This window comes from Suricata suricatta, chromosome 15, assembly GCF_006229205.1.
Source record: "Suricata suricatta isolate VVHF042 chromosome 15, meerkat_22Aug2017_6uvM2_HiC, whole genome shotgun sequence".
Taxonomy (NCBI): Eukaryota; Metazoa; Chordata; class Mammalia; order Carnivora; family Herpestidae; genus Suricata; species Suricata suricatta.
The window spans coordinates 9,342,434-9,370,117 of record NC_043714.1 but is presented as its reverse complement, the minus strand read 5'-3'; the positions used below and the strand labels follow the sequence as shown (position 1 = coordinate 9,370,117).

The following is a 27,684-nucleotide window of genomic DNA, read 5'->3' as shown; positions in this document are numbered from 1 at the left end:
AAAAGTGCTATAGGCATAACTAAACCTCAGGCTAGGGTAGAAGGTAATGTGTCACTAAAGCACTAGCAGGGACTTGGAAGGATATTTTATCCAATCTACTTGAAATCTTCTCCTTTAAGAATCTAACTAAAGGGCGCCTGGGTGGCTCAGTTGATTGAATATTCGACTCTTGGTTTCGGTTCAGGTCGTGATTTGACAGTTCATGGGTTTGAGCCCCACTTTGGTCTCTGTACTTACAGATTCTCCCTTTCTCTCTCTGCTTGGAATTCTCTCTTTGCCTCTCTCTCTCTCTCTTTCTCTCTCTGACTGCTAAGTAAAACCATGATTACCTTTCTTTTGCCTTCTGGCCCTCTACTTCCACTCCCTACCACTGGGAAAGAGAAAAGAAATATAAATCTTTTCTATATCTCCGATTCTTAGCCACTTATGACTTCATAAATGCAGATTCATCCCAGACTTTTGGCTTTTTAGCTAAAAGTAGTTCGGGCATTTTAAAACTCCCTTCCCCATTTATTCAAAAAGGCAGGAGGAGAAAATATCTTAGCAATGTTCATTACTTTCAGATAAATAACATGTCCCACAAATTGAGGAAATTAATGATGACATGTAAATTTCAAGCTAAGCATAGTCAAGTTTGGATGGTGGGATAATGGGTACGAAGTGTTTCTTCGTTGTTCTTAACATTTCTACATATAATCCGTGTTTCTCCAGGCTACACTTGCCCAGGAATTCAGTAGGCAAACAATAACAGTAGGAAAACAGAGTGTCCCTGGTTCACATTCCACCCTGTTTCATTTTGCAACATCACCCACCCCTGCTCCACACACACCTCAAGTCCCTCCAGGTCTACCGACTGTATTCTAGGCACGAAGCTCACTAAGCTAGACCATTGGAAGGAACCTTGATTATGTATCCGGAAATAAAGGTAAAACATGTCCCAGCAGAGTATTTTACATGTCTCAAAGGATAAAGGAAACTTCTTGGCATTTGCCCTGCTTTCACCTGGCTTTGTAAATATTTGGTTTCTGGGTTGTTCCATATGGAAGAGTGTACGTGAGTCTGGATCTCTGGGCTGTTTTGTCCGTCTCTTAAATATATCATATATATTTGGGACTACAGAGTCCAAAGATCTGCAGTCCAAAGTCCTAAGAATGAGGAGAGTTGATGATTGTAAGTTCCAGTCTGGTCCTAAGGTGAGGGCAGACTGATGTCTGAGCTTGAAGACCTTCTGTCAAAGAGAGTGAATTCTCTCCGGCTCAGGCTTTTGTTCTATTCTGGCATTCGGTGGGTTGGATCAAGGCAGCCCCCGTTAGGGAAGGCCATCTGCCTTATTCAGTCTATCGATTCAAATGTTAACCTCTTCCAGGAACACCCTCGCAGACACACCCAGAATAATATTTAACCTACTCTCTGCCTGCCTCCGCCTGCCCCCCTCCAGGACCCAGTCAGACTGACACATAAACATTAACCCTCACAACATCCATACAATGGGATCTCTTCCAACAGTAAAGAGAAATGAGCTTCGGGCCATGCAAAGACACAGAGGAATCTTATACATATGTTGTAAGTGAAGGAAGCCAATTTTGAAAAGCTACATATGATATGGTTCCAACTCTATGACATTCTGGAAAAGACAAAACTGTAGAGGCAGTAAAAAGGGTTGCCAGGGGTTTATCGGGGAAGAACTCATGAATAGGTGAGCCATGAAACTATTCTATATGATATTCTAATGGTGGATATATGACATTATGCATTCATCAAAACTCCTAGAGCTGTACAATACATGGAGCAAATCTCTATGTAAACCAAGGACTTTAGTTAATAATAATGTATCAACGTCGGCTCATCAATTACAACAAATACACATCAGTGCAAGATAATAGTAGGGGGAAACTGGGAGGGGGATAGATGAACTCTTTATTTTCTGCTCATTTCTTTGGTCACCCTAACTTGTCTTAAAAATGGACCTATTAGTTAACAAACAAACAAACTGTTCCGTACAGCCAGAGGTATCCCTTCTGCGACGTTTCTACTTATCTGAACACCCACCCCCTCCTTGCAGGAAGCAGGGTGCGTCTTAGACTCAATATTTTATTCTCTGGCTTTTAAAATGCTTATATTCTGGGGCGCCTGGGTGGCTCAGTCGGTTGAGCATCTGGCTTAGGCTCAGGTCATGATCTCCAGGTTCGTGGGTTTGAGCCCCACCTCAGGCGTCAGGGCTCTGTGCTGACAGCTGGCTCAGAGCCTGGAGCCTGCTTCGGGTTCTGTGTCTCCCTCTCTCCTCGACCCTCCCTTGCTCATGCTGTCACTCTCTCTCACTCAAAAATAAATAAAACATTAAAAAATAAAATGTTTATATTCACGCCTTAGTTATTTTTTTCCAAAGCCTGGCTGCCTTGTGTGGAGGCCTGGTTTCAGAGGCCCTTTCTGCCTCAGTCATGTATTCAGCCAGACTCAGCTCTTGATCAGAAATGTCCAGTTAGAGTCCTCAGTACAGATTCTCCCTCTTCGACAGTGAGTTTTTATTTCCTGTTAGCTAACACTAACACAGATGAATTTAAATATCATTACAGATAACTTCTACAAAAAGTAAGAAAAACCAATCCATCTTCAAGGAATAAGGCATTCAATGGATCCAGGCTCAGAGATGACCAAGATATTAGAATTGACAGAGAATTTGAGAACTACCATTAAAATGTTAAAAGATCTAATGGAACAAATGGACAATGAGCATTAGCAGATGGGGTACCAACTGCATTAGAAAGACAAAAACCATCAGTCAAATGGAAATGTTAGAAATAAAATTTAAAAAAATGGGATCAGAGGTGAAGAATTTCTTCAATAAGCTTACTAACAGCCTGGAAACTACAGAGGAAAGAATCAGTGTAGTTGGAAATAAGTCGTTTGGAACCATACAAACCAACACACAAAAAGGAAGCAGAAGGAGGAGGAGGAGGAGGGTGAGGAGGAAGAGAAAGATGAAGGGGAGGAGAAGCGAGGGAAGGGAACAGCTGTGGGATAACGAACTAACACACACGTAATTGGAGTCACAGAAGAAGAGAGTGAGAGAAAGTGTAAAGGATATTTGAAGAGATAAATAGCCAAGAATTTTCCAAAGTCAATGAAAGACGATAAGCCAAAGATATATAAAAGAAAAAAAAAACCCTTCAAAACATCATTGTCACACTCCTAAGAACCATAATTAAAGAGATCTTGAAGGCACTTAAATGAAGAAAACATCACATACAGACCCCGTACCACAGTCTCCCAAAACAACCATTGGGTCAGTAGGAGTCAAACAGAAGCTGTGACCACTATCTGACCCGCTGCTGGGTTTCTCTTCCTTGTGTGCTATCAAAACAGGAAAACCCAAATGGACTTTTGCTGGTATCTCTGGGTTGGGAGCTTCTCCAGGGGCCTTCTATCACCAGCCAGACCACCAAGGCCTGACCTTTCCTTCCCACCTGCATGTACTCACTGACTTTGTCACCCTTTTTTTCTTAAGCTCTTCTTTCCACTTATCTCTTAACTCAGGCGGATGGAAAGCAAAAGCACCCCTCAGGTGATAGCGAATGCAACAAGACCTCCAGCTGGAGCAGCCGCCCCAGACCAGTCTGAACTAAACTCCTGACTTGTGCCTGCACAGACAGGCCATGGAGTAACCTCTGGAATGACCAACAACCACCTTTACCTCATTATAATACTAAAATCTCCATTCAAGAAGGAAACACCAGCCTCATTTACACAACATGTATAGGCATGTTCCTTTAAGGCATATGCATGACCTTATGCCTACCTCTACATATGATGACAAGACTTTATTCATCTTCACCATAAACAAAAGAAACCCAATCACCCTTGCTTGAAGAGTCATGGCTTTAGAAGTCATTCTCTACGATCTCCTTTTTTGCTGGAAATAAAGTTCCCTTTGTGTGCCAACTTACCTGGTTTAGCTTCTGTGATTCACCAGAGGAACAAATTCATGTTGTTTTGGTTATACTGCCCCTAGTGGTCTTACTGCTTTTGTAAATCTCATGGGGTTGGCTTAGAATAACAAAATGGAGGCTTCCCCAAGTCCAGGTTTTGCTGGCTCCAAAATGTGAGGTGGAAAACCTGGCTTTGTTTCTACGGCTTGGATTTATACGGCTTCCTAAAATTGTAGTCCATGGTTCTATCAGCAAGAGTTATGGGTGTTTCTTCTGGTTTCCTTCCCTACAGAGGAGGGGTCAGTGTGCATGGTTGTCCACTAGAGAGCGATATGAGCATTAACTTCTTAAAACATGGCACTGAGCCAGATTTCTAGCATAAATGTGTTTGTATACTAAGGAAAGAATGATGAACTCTAAGACAACCAAATTTTAAATTATTTCATATTACCTTATGGTTGGAACATATTTAATATTTTCTAAAATTGCACACTAATGGGAGAAAAATCAAGCAAATGTAAGAGACAATTGTTAGAGACATTCTAGAATAAGAAAGGGGTCAGTTCATCAAGAAATTATAACAATTATAAACATATATGCACCTAACAATAGAGTTGTAAAATATATGAAGTAAAACTGACAGCATTTAAGGAAGTAATAGGCAATTCAACAGTAACAGAGGCTTCAATACTTTACTTCCAATAACTAAGAAGAATAACTAAATAAGAGAGCAAAAGGGATCTAAAAGGCTTGAACAACATTATAAACAACCTAGAGTCAATTGATGTATACAGCACATTTCACACAACAACAGCAGAATACAAAGTCTTCTCAAGTACACGTGGTACATTTTCTGGACAGATATGCATTAGCCCATAAAATAAGTCTTAACAAATTTAAAATATTGAAGTCATATCAAGTATATTTTCTAATCATGATGGAATGAAATTAGAATTCAATAACAGAAAGAAATTTGGGGACTTTGCAAATGCATGGAAATGAAGTAACTCACTTTTAAATAACCAATGGATCAAGGAAGAAAACACAGAGAAAAGTAGAAAATACTTTGAGACAAATGAAATTAAATATACAACATGCCAAAAATTAAGACACTAAAGGCATTTTCTTAGAAACGTATAACTACCTATATTTTTTAAAAAGAAAGATCTCAAATTAATAGCCTACACTTCCACCTTATGAACTTAGAAAAATAAGAGCAAAATAAACATAAAGCAATCAACAGGAAGAAAAAAATAAAAGTCAGAGCAGAAATAAATGAAGTAGAGAGTGGAAAAACAATAGGTACAATTAACAAAACCAAAAGTTGGTTCTTAGAAAAGATCAATGAAATTGACAAACTTTTAGCTACCCTGGCTAAAAAAAGAGAGAAACAACACTCAAATTACTAAAATGAAGACTAACTGAGGGGGCATTTCTACTAATGTTACTGAAACAAAAAGGGAGGAAAAAATAAACAAAAGCTAAGAACAACTGTATACAAACAAATTAGATAACCCTGGTAAAATGGAGGTATTCCAGAGAGACAGAGATTATTAAAACTAACTCAAGAAGGAATAAAAAATATGAATAGATCCAATAACAAGAAAAGGTTGACACTAAACTTTTTAAAAATTCTTTCAAGGAAAATACCAGAACCAGATAGCTCCACTGGTGAGTTCTATCAAACATTTAAAGAGGAAATAACACCAACTCTTCACAAATTCTCCAAAAATTAAAAGAGGAGGTATCACTTCCCAATTTATTTTATGAATCCAGTATTATCTGGGACTGACATCAGATAAAGATACACATGTAAAATTAACTACAGACCAGTATTCTCTAAAAATATGGAAACGAAATCCTTAACAAAGTACTAGCAAACTGAATACAGCTACATATAAAAAGCATATACACCATTAACAAATGCAATTTCTCCTAGGAATTCAAGGATGGTTCAACATACAAAAATTAACCAATGAAGTACACCTTATTAATGCAATAAGGACAAAAATGACATGGTCATCTCAATAAATGCAGAAAAAGTATTTAGCAAAAGCCCAACACCCTTTCATGGTAAAATCACTAAAAAAAAACCCTGAGAAATAGGACACTGTCTCAACACAATAAAAAGTATCTACAAAAAAATATAGCTAACATCATACTTAAGGGTGAAAGGCTAAAAACTTTTCCTCAAAGGTAAGGAACAAGACAAGGACTTCTGCTCTTGTCACTTCCTTTCAAATTGTATTGGAAGTTATATCCAGGACATGTGGGCAAGAAAAAGAAATAAAAGACATAAACATTTGAAAGGAAAATGACCTCTATTTTCAGAAGACGCTGTCTTCTATATTGAATATCCTAAAGAAAATCCATTAAAAAATTTCCTAGAGCCAGTAAACATGTTTAGCAAAGTTACAGAATGCAAAATCAACAACTCAAAATTAGTTTATTTCTATACATTAGCAATACACAATCTGCTAATGAAATTAAGAGAAGAACCTCAGTACAATAGCACCAATAGAATAAAATAACAAGAATAAATTTAACAACAAAAAAAGTGCAAGTTGTTTGTAATGAAAACTATAAAACATCATTGGAAGAAATTAAAGACCTAAACAAATGGAAGTCATCCTATGTTCATGCATTAGAAGACTTAATATTGGTAAAATGACAGTACTCTCCAAATTGATCTACAGAGTGAATGTAATCCCTATCAAAATTGTAGCTACTTTTTTTGTTGCAGAAATTTACAACCTGACTCTAAAGTTTCTATGGAAATGTAAGAGATCCAGAATATTCAAAACAATCTTGAAAAAGAACCAAGTGGGAAAATTCATTCTTCCCAATTCCAAAACTTACTACAAGCCTAAAATAATCAACACTCTTAGGTTCTGGCACCAAGATAGACATAGAGATCCATGGAATATACAGTTGAGAGTCCGGAAAACAAATCCTTACATGTATGGGCAAAGGGTTTCTGTCGTAGCCCGGACTCAGCCAGCAGGGCGGAGAATCATTGCGGGTTCTTCTCCTGAGGGAAGGAGAGAGAAAGGGGGCAGGAGAGGGAGACGCAGAGAGTAAAGACAACACTCACGGTTTCCGATCAGGCGAAAGAGAGAGAGAGAGCTTTATTCAGAAAACTGTCTCTTATAAAGGTTTCAAGGCGGGAAAACAAAGTAACTGACCTAGGTCAGTTACCAGGTAAACAGAGTCAAATGAATATCAAAAGAAATGCCCAGATTTGCCTCAGCAATGCTGGGAAGGGGGGAGTTAGCACTGAATAATCCAAAATACGGTTTCGATCTTTTGTGTACCTTGGCCACTCCACGTCTTGCCCAGCATGACAGACGCCAAAGTTATTATGACCAGGAAATGGCAGTCTCCAGCCTCCAGATGCAAATCTTGTTTGCTGGTTCACTCTCTGGAGAGTGGTAAGCCTTGCCTGAGGCAGACAGAAAACTTGGTGGCCCCCGACAGGTTTCAACAAGGGTGCCAAGAGATTTCCATGGGAATTAGCATTCTTTTCCACAAATTACAGGACAATTGGATATCGATATGCAAAAGAGTAAAGTTGGACTTTCTAACTCATATCATATACAAAAATGAACACAAAATGGATCAAAAATCCAAATAGAATAGCCAGAACTATAAAACACGTAGAAAAAAACACAGGTAATATGTCTTCATGACCTTAAATTAGGCCATGTTTCTTAGATACAACATCAAAAGTATAAGTAACCAATACATAAATAGCTAAGTTGGATTTCATCAAAATTAAAAATGTTTGTGCATTAGAAGTCCTTACCAAGAAAGTGAAAAGACAATCCACAGGATGGGAAAAAATATTTTAAAATTGTATCTGATACAGGTAAAGTATCCAGGATATGGGAGGAATTCTAACAACTGAATGAAAAGACAACCTAGTAAAAAAAAATGAGCAAAAAATAGACATTTTCCAAAGATTATAAGGGCAAATAATCACATACAAAGATGCTCAACATCTTTAGTTACTCGGGAAATGCAAATCAAAACCATAATGAGATATTACTTCATACCTACTAGGATGGCTATAATAAAAAAAAGACCATAGTAAGTGTTGACAAGGACATGGAAAAATTGGAATTCTCACACGTTCCTGGTGGGACTGTAAGTTGCTGCAGCCATTTTGGAAGCCTGCCCGGTAGTTCATAAAGCGAAATACGAAGGTACCCTATGACCCAGCACATTCACTCTTAGTTACATACGTAGGAAATTTCAAACATTCGTTCACACAAAAACTTGAACATGACACTATCCAAAATGAGTAAAAAATGGAAGAAAAGGAGAAGAAGGCTCAGCTCACTCGCTCTCCTCTGGCTGCATTCTCCTTTCTCTCTCTTCCTGAGCTCTCTTAACCTCCTGGCAAGGTCGGTTGGGCCTGATGAGTCCCAGTGAACCGTTGCTTCTCCTCTTTCACTGTCCCATTGAGCTTCCTGGACCAAGCTCCAGAAAGTTTTGATTAAGGTGAGACGCATCACAAAAGCAAGGCACCCACCTAGCCTTCTTTGATTCTCTGTCCTCAGGCCTGTCTTTAACTTAAGAGAAAGGAGTTCTCCCTGTGATACAGGGCAGCAGAGAGGGGCTGCCCATGGGCTTGGGGCCAAAACTTCACAGCATGGAGTCATACACAAAGGAAGACAGCAGCGTGAATGTCATGGTGCGGCCCTATGGATCACATGAGGCCAACCTGTGAAGATCTTGGCACAGGGCACGACCGCACTGCCTGACCTTTTCTGGTAACAGGCACAATGCTTTCTTAATCAGAAATCAAAGAGCGGATATGTTCTCCTCTGATTGGCAATGTCCTCTCAAAGCCAGAGCCTTCGCCTGTCTTAGCTACTTCCGTACCAGCCGCACCTAAAAAGTGCCTTGCACAAAGTAGGCTCTAAGTTACTATGAATGGATGCAGGCAACAAGTATTTGCTAGATGATCTGTTCATCTCTCTCCCTCGTTACTTAACAGCACCTTCTCCGTACTCAGGGATTGAAACATGTTTGATGAATCATCTGAACATGTAGGTGCATTGGGTTTACTTCCCTAAACGTGTGGTCAGGTGCCCTATGGTTGCACTGGACTTCTTGTAAGGTTCTGAGCTGTGAGGGAGGAATGTTGAACTTCATTGCAGAAAAATCTGGGGTCATGTCCTGGATTGGCCACTTACTAATTACCACAAACATTCTTGAGCACAGTTTGTGCCAAGCCATGGCGCCAAACATTTTACACACACCGCCTTACTTCACCTTGGCATCTGTGTGAGGGGTCGTGCACTGTAACCATCCCCATTTTTCAGATAAGAAAGCAAAGACTTGGAGAGGATAGCGCTTTGTTCAAAGGTAATACTTAGTCAGTGGCAGAGCCTAGATCCAAATCTAGATTTAATGCCAGCTTTGAACTATTTGAACTATTTCAAGCTGTGTGACATTAGCCACTAACCCTTCACGCCTCTATTTCCTCATGTTTAAAATAGCTAAAATACCTACCCTGCCCAACTGGGCTGGTTGTCCCACGCAAGGAGAAAGGATATGGCAGCAGCTTTTAAAAAGTGACAACTTTAAAACGAATGTAAAAATGGTTGTGATTCTCTGAAACACAACTGATCAACACCTTCTTATTTTCTCATTTTGTGGAATTGTGTTTGTTCAATGGACGCATTTGGACATACTAGGCATTTACAACCTCAGCACCACGTGTTTAAGATTCAAAACTATATGTGAGACTCAGATACTCTATATCATCCATAACAGAATTGGGTTTTTTATTTTCTGGAAACAAAACAGATGATGTAGCTCAAATGTAAGTAGACATATTTCCTAAATGCTTCTTTAAAAGCCCTGAATTAATCATGACTAAATTGCACTGGCTCATTCCATTTTCCTCTCCCACTGACTTACCCTGAATCAGGAACCCGATGTGCAGTCTTGATCCGTGGGAAATGAGATTCTCTTGGAAACATGCAAAATCATTGCATTAACTCGGGCAACCCCTGTTCCACCATAGAGAGCTGGTCTGAGTTGTAAATTCTGGAATACCACTTCCTTGTTCAACTCAGTTGTCTGGCCACATTCACAGTTCATTTTATTTAAAGCAATCATACCGATGTGCAAGTTCTTCGTAAACTAGGTTTCCTGCATTTCTTAATCGAAACCACTTAAATGGGTCATCAGGTGAAAGAAGCTGATAGATGTAGTTGTCCTTTTTACTCTCTGTTCCTTTAGTCTGAGTTTCCTTGTTTTGTATACGTCTGTTCGTGGTGATGGGGTATCCGACTCGGGCCCCATATTCTTTTAGACTCAGAGCAAGACTGCTCTGCACATCAGTGAGCAAGACTGCTCTGCACATCAGTGAGCACGTGCTCCCCGCTACTCTCTATGAAGAGGAAATTGGCAGTGGAGGGATGAGAAAGTTTGGATAACTCAGTTTATCGTGCCTGGCCTTCTGGCTTCTAGAACGGCCTTCTTTGTGCATCAGGGCACGCACTTCCCCACACTGCAGTGGAAGTCCCACAGGGTCAGGCCTCACAGCTGCCTCACTTACCACTGTGTCCCCAGGGTTGATGTAGTGGCTGACTCGAGTAGTGGGGGCTCAGTGTGGTGTGTATGAGTGTGTGTGTGTGGGTGGGCATGAACGTGTGAGTGTGGAACCAGAGAGAGAAGGGAGGCAAAGAAGAAGAAGACAAAGAGAAGTTTCACATTTTGAAACAGAGAATAAAAAAGCAAGCAAAGGACTTTCCGACTCAGCTAGCACGTATTTAATGCCTGATGCTCTGAACTCCGTCCTGAACACACGGAGACGTCCTAAACGTCATGCATAAAACTTCTAAACCCTTGACTCACCAAGGAGATCCTGTAGGGCTTTCCGTGAAGTCTACTGATAGTTTTGACAACTGTAACAAGCGTCGAATGCCCACTCGTCAGAGTCGAAGCAGCATGTTAGGGTGTGATAGATAGGATTTGTGGACATGGGACAGCAGCAGGAAGTGCCGTCCTCAGCAGGGACACATAAGCTGTATACCACATGACAAGATACTAGTATTTGTGTTCAAACCATTGCTTCCCCTCAGCCAACTGAAGAAATGTGTGTGTGTGTGTGTGTGTGTGTGTGTGTGTGCGTGTGCATGCATCTGTGTGTGTGTTTTCGGAGCAGCTGTTGTAGAGAAGAGGGATAGTAAAGAAAGGAGTAAAAAGAATAGATCAGGGTAAGGTAAGTGGAGATTACTAACCAAGCTGTATTTAAAAGGAGTTAGAAGCGTTCTAAGAGACTGTGGGAAGGACAGACCTTAAGAAAGTGTGCCTAGGGTTGCGAGTGTATTTCCACCTCACCATTTGAAAATCTTTAATTTTGACATAATTATAGATTCCACAGGAAGTTTCAAGATGACACTTAGAGGTCCCACGCCCCCTCTCCTTTCGGTGTTTTTGTTTGTTTTCATTTGTTTGTTTGGGAGGTAATTCTAAAGGGTTAAATTGTTCAGATATTAGATTGGTGCTTTCTCTGTGATATCTTGCTGTGACATTCAATAGAAACTGTCTCTGTGTGTTTATTTGTGACTTACCAACCATTTCCGTGTTGTCAAATCCAGGGTTTCTTTGTCTTTTTTTTTTTTAACCTCAAAGTGATATGTGATAGTTAATCACTCATCTTGCTTCAAATGCATTCTCCTCTTGCTTCCTGAGACACTGTATTCTGATTTTCTTCCTGGTTCTTCCTCACCTATCTCCTCTTCTGCTCTCTGACTAGCCTCAATAGATGGAGTTCTTTTTGGCCTGGTGTTGGATTCTATTCTTTTCCTGGACTTTATGGTCTCCCTTGGTGACCTTATAAAGTCTTTTGGCTTTAAATACTATCTGAATGATGAAGACTTGAGGTCTCTATTCCTGTTTTTTCTTCCTAGCTTCAGACTCTTCCAAGTTCAATTGTCAAGTTGACAACACACAGCAATCTACAGAGTACAAAGATTGTACTTCGACCTGTTGTCCTCCAAAATCTGTCTCTCTACTCTCTAAAGCATCATTGTATATGAACTAGCCCTTGTCTACATTAGGCTCTTTATATCTTGGCCAGGTTGCCTCTTGACCTTCTTGCCTCTGTTTCTTTCTGGTTCTTAGACATACCAAGTTCATCCTTGACTCAGGATTTTTGCATTTGGTGTTCCCTTTTTTTAAAATTCTTTTCCGGGGCGCCTGGGTGGCTCAGTCGGTTAGGCCTCCGACTTCGGCTCAGGTCAGATCTCACGTTCGTGGGTTCAAGCCCCGCATCAGGCTGTGTGCTGACAGCTAGCTCAAAGCCTGGAGCCTGTTTCGGATTCTGTGTCTCCTTCTCTCTCTGCCCCTCCCCCTCTCATGCTCTGTCTCTCTCTGTATTAAAAATAAATGAAACACTAAAAATTTTAAAATTCTTTTCCTTATGGGGCGCCTGGGTGGCTCAGTCCGTTAGACATCAACTTTGGCTCAGGTTATAATCTCGCAGTTTGTGGGCTTGAGCCTAGCATCAGGCTCTGTGCTGACAGCTCGGAGCCTGGAGCCTGGAGCCTGGAGCCTGATTGGTATTCTGTGTCTTCCTCTCTCTCTTCCCCTCCACTGCTCATGCTCTATCTCTCTCTGCCTCTGAAAAATAAACATTAAAAAAAAAGTTAAAAGTCCTTTCCTTCTGATTCTACTTGATTAATCACTTTGTGCCATACAGATCTGAAATGTCACTGCTCAGAGAGCCCTTCCCTGAACACCAAATCTAAAGTTCTCCCGTCCTCAATACCCTCTACACCATATTTATTCATAACACATTTTAATATCTGTCTCTGCTGAAAGAGAGTCTCCATTAGATTAGGAACTCTGTTCATCTTGTTGACACCTACACAACCAGAATACTTTTGAAGAATTCTTGGCATAGAATAGGGGTGCAAGTAATATATGTGTGTGTGTTAAAATAAAATGTAGAAGGATACATACCATACAGTTAACAGTTGTTGGCCCTGAGTGGGGAGTAGTAGGAGAGGTTAGTTATAAATTGACTTTCACTTTCTACCAAGATATGTTTCAGTTAGTCTTAGATTATTTGAAACGAAATTGCATTACTTTAACAATAGGAAAAAGTAATCATGTATTTTCAATTAGCAAAAATGGTTGATAAGACTTTGATGCTTAAAAGAAACTGTTTAATTGGCAGGTGGGCTTATTTGAGATACCTTTTTGAGAATCTTAGGTAAGTAACGTAAGTGTTACTATATATAGTAAAATATTTATGACTCTGTGAAAGCACTGAAACATGAAGCAGCAGAAACATTTCACCCAATTCTCTTTCCTTTGAACTTGACCACCATATCTCTTGTAAATCATTTAAATTGATTTCTTCTTCAAAAGCTAACAAGATCCACTCATTCTTTGGATGATAATGTGTGCTTATTTTTTTTCACTCATTACATTTTACCTTACTATTTGATATGTTCATCCTGAACACGTTTATGTTTTGTCCTTTGATAAGCACACCAAACTTGCAATGTTAGCTGTCGTTACCAGGGCTGAATGTTAAGTCAGCGTATGTTTGAGAGACCTTCAACTTACCAAGTATTACAGCTCTCTGATTGTTTTGGAACCTCTTCTGATACCCATGGACTTAGTTCAAGGCCAGTTTCTTTTTTTCCTAATAAGATGAACAAATGGTTAATTGTTTGCCTTGGTCACTCAAGTGTAGGGTCTTCCTGTATATAAAAGCCTAGCCGGAGTCTCTGTTCAGTGACATCCTTCCCTTTCGAATCAGAGACTCACATTCGAGTCTGCATTACATTCGCAAAATGACGACCGTATCTTTGATTTGGGGGATTGTCATAGCAGTATGCTGTGGTTTATGGCTTATTCTTGGAATGAGGAGAAGGTAAGGAATGTTTTGCTTTTAAATTGCATTTTTGTGCATTCCTTTAATATTCTTTTACCTTCATTGTTATGTAATAAATTTGGTGTACACTCACTAGCAGTTTCTTTTTTTAACATTTATTTATTTTTGAGAGACAGAGAGAGACTGTGCTAGCAGGGGAGGGTCAGAGAGAGAGGGAGACACAGAATCTGAAGCAGGCTCCAGGCTCTGAGCTGTCAGCACAGAGCCCGACGTAGGGCTCGAACCCACGAACCGTGAGATCATGACCTGAGCTGAAGCCGGACGCTTAACCGACTGAGCCACCCAGGTGCCCCTTGTTTTTTTAATCAAAAAACTTTAAACTTAAAATTCAATTTAAAATTTTAAAGTGGTATCTTAGGTCTAACAAAAGATAGAAAGACAGCGTTTCCCTTTTAGTTTTGACATACTCATGGTGATGCAAAAATGTACAAACTTATTAAACATACCTGACAGAAATTTCATAAGGTCTCTTTGTATGTTTATGTGTGTCTGTATAGGTGAAGTCTGGATTAGTAAGGATACAAGTGGTAAGCGGGGTCCGCAGTGGGAAGGGTCTCTTTCTAACATGAGGATTAAATAGATGCTCTGTTAGTTCTTGTGCATTGTACAGACTCAGCCTAGGCTTGGGCAAGAGCACAGAGCCTGCACTGATCATTCTACTACTTTCTTCTCATTAATGATAATAAACCATGCTAAATTGGGAAGTGGCTATATATACTATCACTTTTATTTGTGTGTCATTTTTTTATAATTGGTTCAAGAATGCAAGAAACACAAATAGAGTCATATACATAGCCATATTTATTTACCTTCTGATTGGCTCAAAGAGTATTTGGGGGAGGGGCATGTAAGTATTCTGTTATATCAATCTCCAAAAGATAGAATTACCCACAGCATGTCTTCAGTTATGTAGATTGTGGTGCGTTGTCTATCTTTTACAAGTTGTTTGTGTGTGTGTGTGTGTGTGTGTGTGTGTGTGTGTGTGTGCGCACGCGTGCACGTGCGTGCTTTAAGGTATTTTAATTCAGGCCTGATAATTTCTAGTTTTAGTGAACCTTACTTATCTTTGAACTAATACACTGAAAATAATTATTTTATGCTAAATAATTCTGTCAAGAGGGATAGGAGTTTATGTTGGAAAATTAATATTTATATTAGTTAAGAAAAACATCTAAAATAGCATGAAAGACTGTGTGTCAGGCCACCTGGGTGGCTCAGTTGGTTAGGCATCTGATTCTTGGTTTTGGCTCAGGTCATGATTTTACAGTTGTGAGATTGAGCCCTACATTGGGCTCTGTGCTGGGTATGGGACCTGGTTGGGGTTCTTTCTCTCTCTTTCCCTCTTCCCCTCCCTCACTCATACTCATTCACTCTCTTTCAAACAAAATATTGTGTGTCAACTATACTTCAAAAAAACCCCACAGAAAAATAGAATGCGTGTCGAATCATAATTGATAATCCTGTCAATATTTACATAATTTCACCTCATAGTAAGCTATTTTTTAAATGAGATTTTTCTTATTGTCAAATATCATGAAAGGATATAATATCTTTAAATTATGAAGATTTTGAGAACTTTCATTTTGCCATCTTCTCTGCAATTCTGTATATTGAAAGAAAACAACAAAAGAAAACATTCTGAGATACTCAGGCCAATGATGTTTAGAAAAAATATAAACACGAATGTAGGTGGTTTCGTCTCTACTGACAGCAAGAACCTTGTTGGCCTTGTTGAGTCTTTTATCCTCATCATTGGGGAAAATGACTATCATTTAGTAGACAACCAATGTTCTCTGTGGAATTCATGGATGGATGGATGGATGGATGGATGGATTGATTTAGCGAATCATTTTCACCAAGATACTATGTTACTAAGTTAATATAATGCATTATTTTAGTAAAAAAATGAGGGCCCTGTGAACAAAAAACTATCTAGAACTGTAGAACTCTGAAGTTGAAAGTCAGTAGTAAAAGATTAAAGACCAGGTGTAAATAGAAAACAATGTGTAATTCCTCGTATCTATCATGTATTTGTGTCTTCCAGACAAATGGGCGAACCCCCTCTGGAGAATGGATTGATTCCCTACCTGGGATGTGCTCTCCAATTTGGTGCTAATCCTCTTGAGTTCCTGAGAGCAAGTCAGAAGAAACATGGCCCTGTTTTCACCTGCAGATTGATGGGGAACTATGTCCACTTCCTTACAAATCCCTTGTCATACCAGAAGGTGCTGTGCCATGGGAAGTACTTGGACTGGAAAAAGTTTCACTTCACTACTTCTGCAAAGGTAGCCGGCTTTCCATTTATACGGCGTTCTGCTCGTATGTTTTCTACTTCTGAACGTGTCAGTCTACTTAGCATTCTGAGGTCCTTAGACTTCAAAAATAGAGATGTTGAAGAGGCTCACCCTTACATGGAGACTCTTAGAAACATAACAAATCCAATTAGACATAGCCTCCTGGTACTAATCATTCCAAAAGCCAAACTAGGTATAGATTTGTCATTTGTTAACCACCTAGAGTGAGGTAAAAATGAAACATTTTACTGAGCCAGATGGCACTGTATCAGTAAGGGAGGTACAAACTCACTCATGTCAGTGATGCCTACGTGACCTCCAGGGCACATGTGGTGGAAACGTACACTGATCAACAGTTTTACCACAGTTAGGCCACACCAATCATTTAATTTTGCTAAGCAACTGATCAGATGTTTTGGTACCGCTTAGCTATAATCTAAAAGGCTCTTTTATAGAGAAAGGAATTAGCCAATATTTAGTGGGTCTCTGCAAGAAAATATTGGACACAGTATCTGCTCTAAGTAGATTACAGTCTGGTTAAAGTATACCTGCAAAAAATATAGAAGAGAACAGTTGATTAAAGCAAATATGGTTTAGTACCAAATTAACATTCAAATCGATACAGTAGCAGAAGACAAGTAAGAGATAGACAAATCGTGTGGTTTGAAAGATATTTCGCTGAAGAAGTGGAATTTCAACTTGGCTTTCCAGGAAGGGTATGATTTGGCCATATATTTGAAAAGTGCTCTGAAATCATATGTGGAAAGGCCAATTTCCCTCCTGTCATTTTTTTTTTTTTACAGGTAGAGAATTAGGAAAGTATCTCATCTGTTTTTCGGCCACTTCCTAGCACTGCATCGGGTTTAATCTCTTTTTTCACACATTTCATTCATCGTCAGGTGTTTGGACACAGAAGCATCGACCCGAGTGATGGAAATACCACTGAAAACATAAACAAAACTTTCATCAAAACCCTGCAGGGCGATGCCTTGAATTCGCTCACGGAAGCCATGCTGGAGAACCTCCAACTGGTCATGCGACATCCGCTGGGGGCTCAATCGAAGACGCCTGCGTGGGGGACAGAAGGGATGTATTCCTTCTGCTACCGAGTGATGTTTGAGGCTGGGTATTTAACTCTCTTTGGCAAAGATCTTACAGGGCAAGACGCCCAGAAAGCACTTATTCTCAATAAACTTGACCACTTCAAGCAGTTTGACAAAATCTTCCCGGCTCTGGTAGCAGGCCTCCCCATTCACGTGTTCAAGACCGCACACCACGCTCGGGAAAAACTGGCAGAGGGCTTGCGACACGAGAACCTCGGAAAGAGAGACCACATCTCAGAGCTGGTCAGGTTTCTGAACGACATGCTTTCCACCTTAGACGACGTGGAGAAGGCTAAGACACACCTCGCAGTCCTCTGGGCATCGCAAGCAAACACCATCCCGGCGACTTTCTGGAGCCTATTTCAAACCATCAGGTACCTACCAACACAGCCATTTAGTTCTTTATTTTAATAGAAAGAAGAAAATCTACTACTTTCACTTTAAAAAAGATTCCTTGTATTCTGTCATGCTTTCAATCAAGAGTGACATTTACTTTATAAGTGCTTAATATGTATCCGCTCATCCAGTCTCACAATAACATAAGCAAGTGTGACTGGTAAACGCATCTTGTGGAAGCAAAGACCTTCCCAGGGGAACAGAATACATGATGTAGGGTCGGTTCAGGCCGCCTGGGCCCAGAGCCCGGCTTTCAACTTCAGGCTGTTCCGTGTGACACCTGCTTACGTTGATGAATCCTGTCTTCATAATCACAAAAATACATTGAAGTGATTCTGACTTCTGGACAGTAAGAGAGCAGTACCTATGCCTATTCATTTGTGCTTAACAGTTGGTTGTGTTTTTTTTTTGTTTTGCTCCATTATAATTTCTGTCTTAGCATTTATTTGACCAACCATGTTAGCTATGGATCAATCATGATATTATTCAGCATTAATGATGAGGTTTAGCTAGATTTTGCCTTTTAAATTATGTAATAAAAACACTCTATGTACTACACACTTTACATAAGATGATTTTCTTCCCAAATGTTTTTAGAAATTTGACATTCATGTTGTTTATTGAATTATTCCAGTTAAACTGAGTGTTCAGTGTCACATGGACATAAAATTACTAGTCTGCAGCATTGAGAATGCCAAATTTCCATTGATGGTTGATTATATTATGCCTTTAATATAAAAAATATTTGGAAATAATTTCAGATTAAAAAAACACATTACAAATCTGTCTCAAATGTTAAATATCTTCCAACGTTTTTACTTGAGAAAGCTCTATCCAGGACAAATTCATGTATTTCCAGTAAGGTTACACCATCAATGTAATATCATAAAGGTAATAGTAGCTGTTTTATGATGGTCACACATACACTTATGAGTCAACACTTCTGAGACTCAATGTACTGACATCATGTTATATAGATCCCTTCCCATGGCACCAAGGCTCTACTAAACGCCCACGCACTAAAACGAAGTAGCTTTCATTTTACAAGTCAACATGCTAGAACAATAAATTATACTATGAATGGAAAAGCTGTTTTCTACCTGAAATTATGGTATGGATTTTAAGAGCAAATTTAGATTTTCATTTGTACTTTAGCTAACACTTTATAATTGTTATCCTAGGGGCAATTTTCCTTCTCCGTTGCTATGGATATGACTAATTTGACCATTTAATCCTTGTTAGAATCACTTATTTATAAAAGTGTGCCCAAAGTTTTACTTCAGTGTTGCAGGGCTTTGTAAAGCCTTCGCTTCTTGCTAAAACCCAAGGACTTAAACACAATTGCAAAGTGGAGTAACAGTCACCTCTCTGGTATCTTGACCACCTCGTTAAAAGAAGGGGGAAACTCCTATCCGTTGGCAGCTCTTTTGGTATCGAAAACATTTATTTTCTGTACGTTTTTTCTTTTCTCAACCTTTGATAGGAGCCCTGAAGCATTGAGAGCAGCTACTGAAGAAGTGAATAAAACACTAGAAAATGCTGGCCAAAAAATCAGCTTGGAAGGCAGTCCTATTTGTCTGAATCAAATGCAACTGAATGACATGCCTGTGTTAGGTATGTTTCTCTGTGTCCTACAAACAGTAATCGTCAAGGTACATTATGTATTACTTTGTAAGCATTAAGCTAAGTATTTCATGTGTGTTGTCCTGTTTGATCCTCACATCAACCCTATGACTGGGGAATAGTTTCTATATAACAAGTGAGGAAATTGATATTCAAAGGTTAAGTTCGTACCTGGGCTAGAATGGTGGAACCAGTGGGACTCCTGACCCTACCTCCTCAACTGCTCTTCTTCCTGCCCTACTCTTGTCTTCTTCATTGTGACTCTTACCACTAATATGATTAACAGGAGCATTAATGGGAAACAAAGGAGGAAAAGGTACCAACAAAAAACCACAATTAGCTGCATGGGTTGAGTGATGGGATTGAAGGTGGTTTTACTTTGCTTATTTTTGCTTCTCTGTATTTTATGGAAATACAGAAGTATTCTATGTTTGCAGTGACTAAGAGTTTTCTTCTTGTTTTTGTTACTTTTCTCTCTCTCTTTTTTTAAAATTTATTTTTGAGAGAGAGAGACAGCACGAGCAGGGGAGGGTCAGAGAGAGAGACACACACAGAATCTGAAGCAGGCTCCAGGCTCTGAGCTGTCAACCCAGAGCCCAATGTGGGGCACGAACCCACAAACCATTAGATGACCTGAGCCGAAGTCGACGCCTACTGACTGAGCCACCTAGGTGTCCCCTCAGTTACTCTTCTCTTGAGGAAAGAAACTAGTATATGTAATCAGGGGCAACAGGGCTTAGAGGAAGTGACCACGAGGCAAGAAGCATAGATTTCTGTGTTGGGTTCTGCCCATCATGGATGACCCCAGGAATCATTTTAGGTGCGGGGGGCTTGCTTTTTTCGTTTGTAAATTAAAGGGCTAACCTGCTGTGATTTTACAATCATGTGATGGACACCTAAAGCATGACAGATAAAAGGACAGAGGCTAGAAGATCAGGCTAGACCTTCTTACTAGATCTGCATGTTTCAGCTATGTGCAGGCTGGGTCTTTCTGTCCCTCTACATCTTTACCAGGCAGGAGGCATTATCATACATCAGATAGTGTAATGATGACAGTGCGCTCTTGGAAACACTCTACTAAAGTGGCATTAATCATCCGGGACAATATTTCCATATAAAAAGATTAGCAGTATATTAAATCTCAAAAGTAATTAAAATTCTTTGAATAATTCACATACAAGTGACTTACTGAGTTTTCAGTTATAGTGGATGTCTAGTGTCCTGTTGCAATAAGATGATTTTATCTATAAAATTATGGAAGTCTAGTTCCCATTGATGAACAAGAAGATTCTATCTTTATCAAATGATGATTGTAAACTCAGATTATCAGATTAAAAAGTACATCCAGACACACATGAATCACTGGTTACAGCATAGGGGCAACAGAATAAAGCTTGGGAAAGTTTTATCCGGCCGGCTGCCCCTGGTTTGTTCAGCTTTGTGTAATAGGCTACCCTAGCAGTATTTCAGAGTCCGTATTATGAGGCCTTTGAATACATGATTTGTTCTTCCATTCATCCTTCTTTCCCTCCTTCTCCTTCTTTCTTCCTTTAACAATATTTAGATAGTATCATCAAGGAGTCTCTGAGGCTTGCCAGCGCCTCCCTGAACATCCGGACTGCTAAAGAAGATTTCACTTTGCATCTCCAGGACGGTTCCTATAACATCCGCAAAGATGACATCATTGCCCTCTATCCGCAGCTAATGCATTTAGATCCAGAAATCTACCCAGACCCTTTGGTAAGTGTTCATGCAGGTTCCATACCCAGCTGAGGTCCACCCAGATGGAAATAAGGACATTTGTCATTGCAGAATTGATTAAACCACAGATAGGTATTGTCCACTGAATCATGTCGAATATTCATATATTTTGGAAAACCTGGAGGATGGCCTGATTTTTAAAATTCCTGATATTTGTCGTCACGTCATCTCTGCTCGATTATGTTTGCCATCATGATAATAGAGCTGCTGCTTTTCTTTTTCCTTAATGAGTACTGCTCCCGAATCCAGGAAATTGAGGCTCATATATACACTGGCTCTTCTAGTTTCTAATGTAACCTCTTCCTTCTTGTTCTGTCTAATAGGGGAAGCAGCCAGCCAGGCAGGATGGAAGCTTTTTCTGTTCCCATCATTCTTATTAAGCTCCTATTCCCTATTACTTTCTGGGTCAAGGTGAGGAATTGGCTAAATGACCAACAGATTGGATTAAAAACAAAATTACTTCTTGGAGCTTTCAGGTCAAGAAAGCGATAAATTCCTTTAGAACTAGCCGCTAGATTTCTTTTCTTTGTATTCTTATTGCAGACTTTTAAATACGATCGATATCTTGATGAAAATGGGAAGACGAAGACCGCCTTCTACAGTAACGGAATCAAGTTAAAGTATTACTACATGCCCTTTGGGTCGGGAGCCACCATTTGTCCCGGAAGACTATTTGCTGTGCAGGAAATCAAGCAGTTTTTGATTCTGATGCTCTCCTATTTTGAACTAGAGCTTGTGGAGAGTCGTGTTAAATGTCCCCCTTTGGACCAGTCCCGCGCAGGCTTGGGCGTTTTACCACCATTGAATGATATTGAGTTTAAATATAAATTCAAACATTTGTGAACGTACGGCTGGAAAAAGAGGACATGAGATGACTCGACTGGTCTGCGGCACACCATCATGTCTGTCCCTTGGGACAGTCACGTTCAGCGGCGGTGGCACCGACACAGCAGTCAGCTCTGTACACTGATGCTTGCTTGTAAATCTTAACAGTTTAGTGACAGTTCCCAGATGCTATCTCAGACTGTGCTAGTGAAAAAAACTAGCTTCTAGAAGCACAGTCATTTGTTTTCATTTGAATAAGTCAGTGATGTTCGTCGAGGCAGGGACAAAGTTCATTATTTTCAAAGGAGAAAGTCTTTTTTTCCCTCCCAGAATGAAGATATTCTGATTGGCAAAAGTTTCCCCCCCCTAAGGAAACAGTTTTGTTTTTATAAAAACCACCCAACAATTATGTAGAAGGTACAAATTCACGTTTTAGTGAAATCATATGATTCTTTTGTGTAGATATGGGATATCTGTTGGGTTTTTAAAGAACATAACCTTTTCATTGTCCAGCACCTGTGACAGTTTCATGTCTTTCTAAAGGATACAGGAAGTTTAGAGCATTATTAGCCATAAAAGAAGTGAATGTCTTAACACACGGTAAATGTGCTGCTCATATGACCAAGCACACCCTTGACACGCTCCCTCCACAGCCAAATGTTGATGTATATTGTGTAGATATTTCGAATGATTCTATCATGCTGCTTAATGAAAAGAAATTTTTGTCAGTGTTCCCTATACTATTCAGGGCTTTTAAAATGATGACCTTGAGGTCCTAAACACATCAGAGATCGTTTGGATATTTTCTATGTTTCAATGTATTTTTGCTGGAAACTCTAATGTCTATATCAGGTTCCAGTTACTTGATTTATATCTTCATGAGATTTCATATTGATGAGAAGATTGTCTTCAGAGAAGGCAGTGTTTCTGGTACAACGAAACATCCACCAATGAGGAGAATGTAGCTCTCGTGCTATCTTTTAAAATGAAAACTGGATGAGAACGACTGTTTAAAAAGCTTTGGATATAAAACAGACAAAGAGTTGGTTAAATGTAGCTAGACATTGGTTGTTTTTTTAAAAATACTTTTTATCTTAAATGACTTGTAGTTGAAGGAGAAGTAACTGTGGGCTATATTTAGTGTTTAATGACTGTGTACAACTGTGCTTTGGTAAAATACTTGAGACATTGGAGTTTTCAGCCATACTATTTTTATTGATATTTCTGTATGTATTTATATGTAAATATAATTTACTTTTTTCTTTTACTACAAATCTTAAGAAAATTTGTTACATTTGATCTTTTTGACATGATTCACCTTTCAGAAATAAAAGTGTGAATGTGTGTATGTTAAATTCTATATTCAGAATGCTTAAAACATTCACCTAGTGACAAGCTGCAATGATTTTGCTCATTATTCATCTCAGAAAAAACAAAATATTCCTTCACTCAACAATTTGCTCCATGCTTCATGCCAGTCACTGAAGAGTTTTCATCTTGCGATTTAATTTTACCATGGAATTATCTCTTGTGTGGGTTATCTTCTATATTAAGAAAGTTAAACTCATTTAGATATGGCTCACTATGAACAAAATTCTGTTTTTATAGCAAATTACTTTATTTTATTTATTATTTACTCATAATGTTTATTTATTTATTTTGAGAGAGAGAGAAAGAGCAGGCAAGGGGCAGAGAGAGTGGGAGACACAGAATCCCAAGCAGGGTCTGCACCATCAGCACGGAACCCGATGTGGGGCTCGAACTCATGAACTGTGAGATCATGATCTGAACTGAAATCAGAAGTCAGACACTTAACCACCTGAGCCATCCAGACGCTCCTATGGCAAACCGTTTTGAACTAAATTTCTAATTTCAGTTCCCTAATATATTTGACAGTGTGGCGAATGCGTCTATACATCTTTCCATGTCTTTATTCTCACAGAGTAGGGGTTGGCAGTTGATACAGTGGTGGACCAAGAGTGCCTTTCCACCTGTTTTTGCATAGATCGAAAGCTAAGAATGACATTTACAGTTTTCAATGGTTGCAAGAGAGTCAAAAGAATATTTCATGATATTTGAAATTATATGAACTTCAGATTTCCACGTCCTGAAGTGAAGTCTTACCGGGACACGAGCAAATCCATTTGTGTTCGTGTCTAGGCTGTTCTTGTGATGCCATTGCAGGACTGAGTGGTTGCACTTGTACAGCTTAAAAGCTTTATTAGGTTGTAAAGCCTAAAAGCCTATTAATGGCTACATGTATTCAGGGTCACCACAGTCCGGGTCCAAGCTTGAACACTTCCCTCACGCGCACAGTCTCATTTGAATCTCATAAGAGTCCTTTGAGGTGCTTGTTATTCTTACCCCTGTATTAGAGGGGAGAGGGAGGGAACTCTGGAGAGGTCAAGTCACTGACCCAAGGTTACAGTGCTGGCCAGTGGCGGAGTATTGGAATCCGGGTTGTTCCTTCTCCAGAGCCAACATTTTTCACTGAGTGGCAAGTCCAAGTGACAGGCTGTCTTTCTGAACTCAGGTCATGGTAGGTAGGCCACCGTTAACAGAATCTGTAATCTCATTTCTGTCCTCAAATCTCGACCGAGGGGGAGCATCACCTGGGCCCGGGTGGCCAGGACGCTGTTGGTGGGACCCTAGGCACGCACGAGGAGCTGCTGTGGAACCATGGAAAGTGTTGCTGTGTTCAGCTGGGCTCCCTCTCCCGGGGAGATGTTCCTCAGCCTCACCGAGCGCTCGATGGCTCGGACTCGTTCTTTGTGGAGTCTCTGTCTGTTCCTCCCAGGATCAGTGTTAGACATTTCTGAGGCGGCTGGGTTTAAGGCTCCAGCCTTCATCTCATTAATAGATCATTGAACGCCAATATCATAGTCACCAGCCTGTTCTCCACATCACCGTGACTGATCCAGTTCAAAGGCTTGGACATCGAGGTGACACCAAAGGCAATGGCATCAATGTTTCACAGAACATCACAGACTATTCAGATTCTTCTAGTCTAAGCTCTCCTTTTAGTTAGAAACTCATATCTGGTGAAACAGAAGTGATTTTGTTTGAAAGGCTGCACAGCAAGGTCCAGGATGGGCCCGAATCCAGAAATCTCCTGTCGGCACAGCAAACCACCGTAGTCACTGAATTGATCGGTATATATTTAACATTAAAGGACCTTACTCTCCAAACCAGAGGCATTTGTTTTCATAGACTCCACCCAGTCCATTTCTTTATCTATAAAGGTATACATGAAAAAAAAAGGAAAAAGTATTCATAAACTTTTATCATTACTGCATTTTTATAGAATTCCCGCGTTTATTTGAAAAAAAAAAAAAAAAGCATGCACCAACAATGTCTGGTATCCTTAACCTCATTTGCTAAAAACTACTTCCCAGTCGGTGAAAGTTATCCAGCAATCTGCTGTCAAGTTCATTAGAATATTGATGGACCAGTTGGGAGTTCTGGGGCCAATGTATTACAGACTAAACGCATGATAATTTTAAGACTGTTCAGAGTTTGTGGGAGAGATTTTGACAAAAGGGGGAGCTGGCAGGAGGAAGGATGATCTCTCTGCCGTGCCCGTTTGCCAAACTTCAAACGCTAAGAAAAGGTTCCAGAACACAGTGAATGCCCTCCCCTTTCATCCAGATCTGCTGGCTGCTCACACTTTGCCACATTTGCTTTTACCAAGGAAGACGGCTTGAAAAGTGATTTTCGCCAGGGCTTTCATTTTTGATTATTTTCTTCTCAAGTTCCCAATATGGCATTTTTATCTTTAGTTCCTCTGAACCGTTGGGGAGGAAAGAGGGACGAGGGAGCCAGGTGGTGAGGTATCGATTCTCTCCCCCACTGTCACCAGCGCTACATCAATACATAATCTTGTTTTACTTTTCTGGCAGGAAAAAAAGAGAGATTCACTTCAACTCCCTGGGAAACAGAAATTGCTTTGTTTTGTTTTGTTTTTTTAAACAAACAGAGGGGCCCCTGGCGGCTTGGGCAGCTAAGCATCTGCCTCTTGATTTCAGCTCAGGTCATGATCTCATGGTTTGTAAGATCGAGCCCCGAATTGGGCTCTTTGCTGACGGTGTGGAACCTGCTTGGGATTCTCTCTCTCTCTCTTTCTCTCTCCCCCACTCTTGTGCTCTGTGTCTCTCAAAATAGATAAATAAATTTTTAAAAATACCCAGAATATATATATATATCAGAAAATACATACAGGAAACTATTTTTCTTCAGAATTTTCCCCTGAGTGTGTTGGTGAGCATATGATTAGGGAGACAGTCCAAGGATTTAGGGAAGTATCTGGTGCTCCAAGTCGCGTGTGTCTGTCACGGGCTGTCCTTGGGAGCGCCCTGGGGGTGTTTTGGCAGGAACCCAGGGCAATCAGGCACACTCAGCAGCTAGGTTCTCAGAACTACGGACCTTAGTTCCTTTACTTCATCACTTCTTGGAGGGATTCCAAGGAATGCCAGAGCCACAGGAGGCTAACGGTATTTTATTCTCCTGTATTGCTCACCAAGGCTCCGGACTGGTGTTATTCACAGAGCAGAAGACAGCAATGAAGTAGATGAATCATGGGTGTGGAGGGGCTCTGCGCTTGGGGGAGGGGGGCCCTGTGTTTTCTTAGTCCAGGCTCTACAAGTTGCAAATGCTTTATCTACCTGCTTTGTTAGCAGACCTTTTTACTTCTCTCTATTGATTTCTCACTCTATTAAAATATTGGGAAAGAGTTACACACAGAATTGAGAACACAGCTGGCCTGAGCTCAGCCCCAGATTGCGTGATGAGGTGGGTTCACTATTGGTGGAGATAAAGCGGAGGTGGAGAGGGTCTGAGCCCCTCGGTTGGCCGAGCAGCCTGTCCCCGGATCCCCGATGCAGAGAGGTGGCCCGGTCAGCAGAGACAGAGGCAGAACATGGAGCAGAGACTGGGCGGAGACCCGACAGAACTCTTCAGTCTTCACTGATTTACTGAATACTTCACATTTCTACCCTACTTTGTTATTATCTGAGGTTTCGGAAATGCTCACCCTGCTGAGGGTCTGGGCTGTTCCTGGTTATCCTCAGGCCTTCGCTTGTGGCACAGTGCGGTAACTGGTCCACGGTACAGTTTCCTAGGGCTGGAGGATGGGGATTGTAACCCCAGCGTCCTCTTAGATCTCTGCTTCTGTTATAATTAGGTCAAGCTGCTCGTCTCATAATAATGATGGCTTACTGCCAAGGAAATAGCGTTAAGATATATGACTTCTTTCAGTTCAACTGCGTTTAGACAGTCCCAACTCATAAATAGTACGTTCCAAAGATCCACTTGCGAAAGGAATATTTGGGACTCAGAACATAGTGTATTGACAAACTATGATATGAATGGACTTTCAATTTTCAGAGAAACAGACCAAAGCTAATTTAATCCATAACATTATGTGGGTCATTGTGATTTGAATAATTTTGCAATGCAAAAGAAAAGAGGAAATGCTGTTGAGATACAAATATTTTAAATCAAGCAAGAAGTAGATTAATTTACCTTGAAAATATATCTTGGAGGAGGATGGGAGATGGAAGGTGAGGACAGAAGAGTCACCTGGGTACTTCCAAGGAGGCAATTTTAGAGGAGGTGGTTCAGAATCGTAGTCTCCAAGGTAAGGACACGCACTGATTTTATAGCTAGGGAAAATACGAGGCAGAAAGTTAGTGCTGATTTTACCTCAAAGCTTATCCATTTTATTTCCTTCTCATTCAGCTGTGTCACCAGTGGTGTGAAGGTGGTGCGGAGAAGGCTAAGAGCATGTAAAGAAGAATTTGAGAAAATGGGACAGGTCAGTGCATTCATTT

General features: G+C 40.2%; 1 protein-coding gene across 1 annotated transcript; it reads left to right on the top strand.

The window, feature by feature from the left end:
• Nucleotides 1-13,753: 13,753 nt before the first annotated feature.
• LOC115279405 (cholesterol 7-alpha-monooxygenase) lies at nt 13,754-21,874 on the top strand. Its single transcript, XM_029923965.1, has 6 exons — nt 13,754-13,833; nt 15,899-16,139; nt 17,048-17,625; nt 19,131-19,261; nt 20,835-21,010; nt 21,575-21,874. The coding sequence occupies exons 1-6, from the start codon at nt 13,754-13,756 to the stop codon at nt 21,872-21,874; spliced, it is 1,506 nt and encodes a 501-aa protein (XP_029779825.1).
• Nucleotides 21,875-27,684: the final 5,810 nt, after the last annotated feature.

What these genes read in the sequence shown, in the direction of transcription:
- LOC115279405 (XM_029923965.1), top strand. Translation starts at nt 13,754, where the DNA reads ATGACGACCGTATCTTTGATTTGGGGGATTGTCATAGCAGTATGCTGT. An exon ending in AGCCTATTTCAAACCATCAG is followed by an intron (nt 17,626 to 19,130) that starts GTACCTACCAAC and finishes AACCTTTGATAG; the next exon opens with GAGCCCTGAAGCATTGAGAG. An exon ending in AAATCTACCCAGACCCTTTG is followed by an intron (nt 21,011 to 21,574) that starts GTAAGTGTTCAT and finishes TTCTTATTGCAG; the next exon opens with ACTTTTAAATACGATCGATA.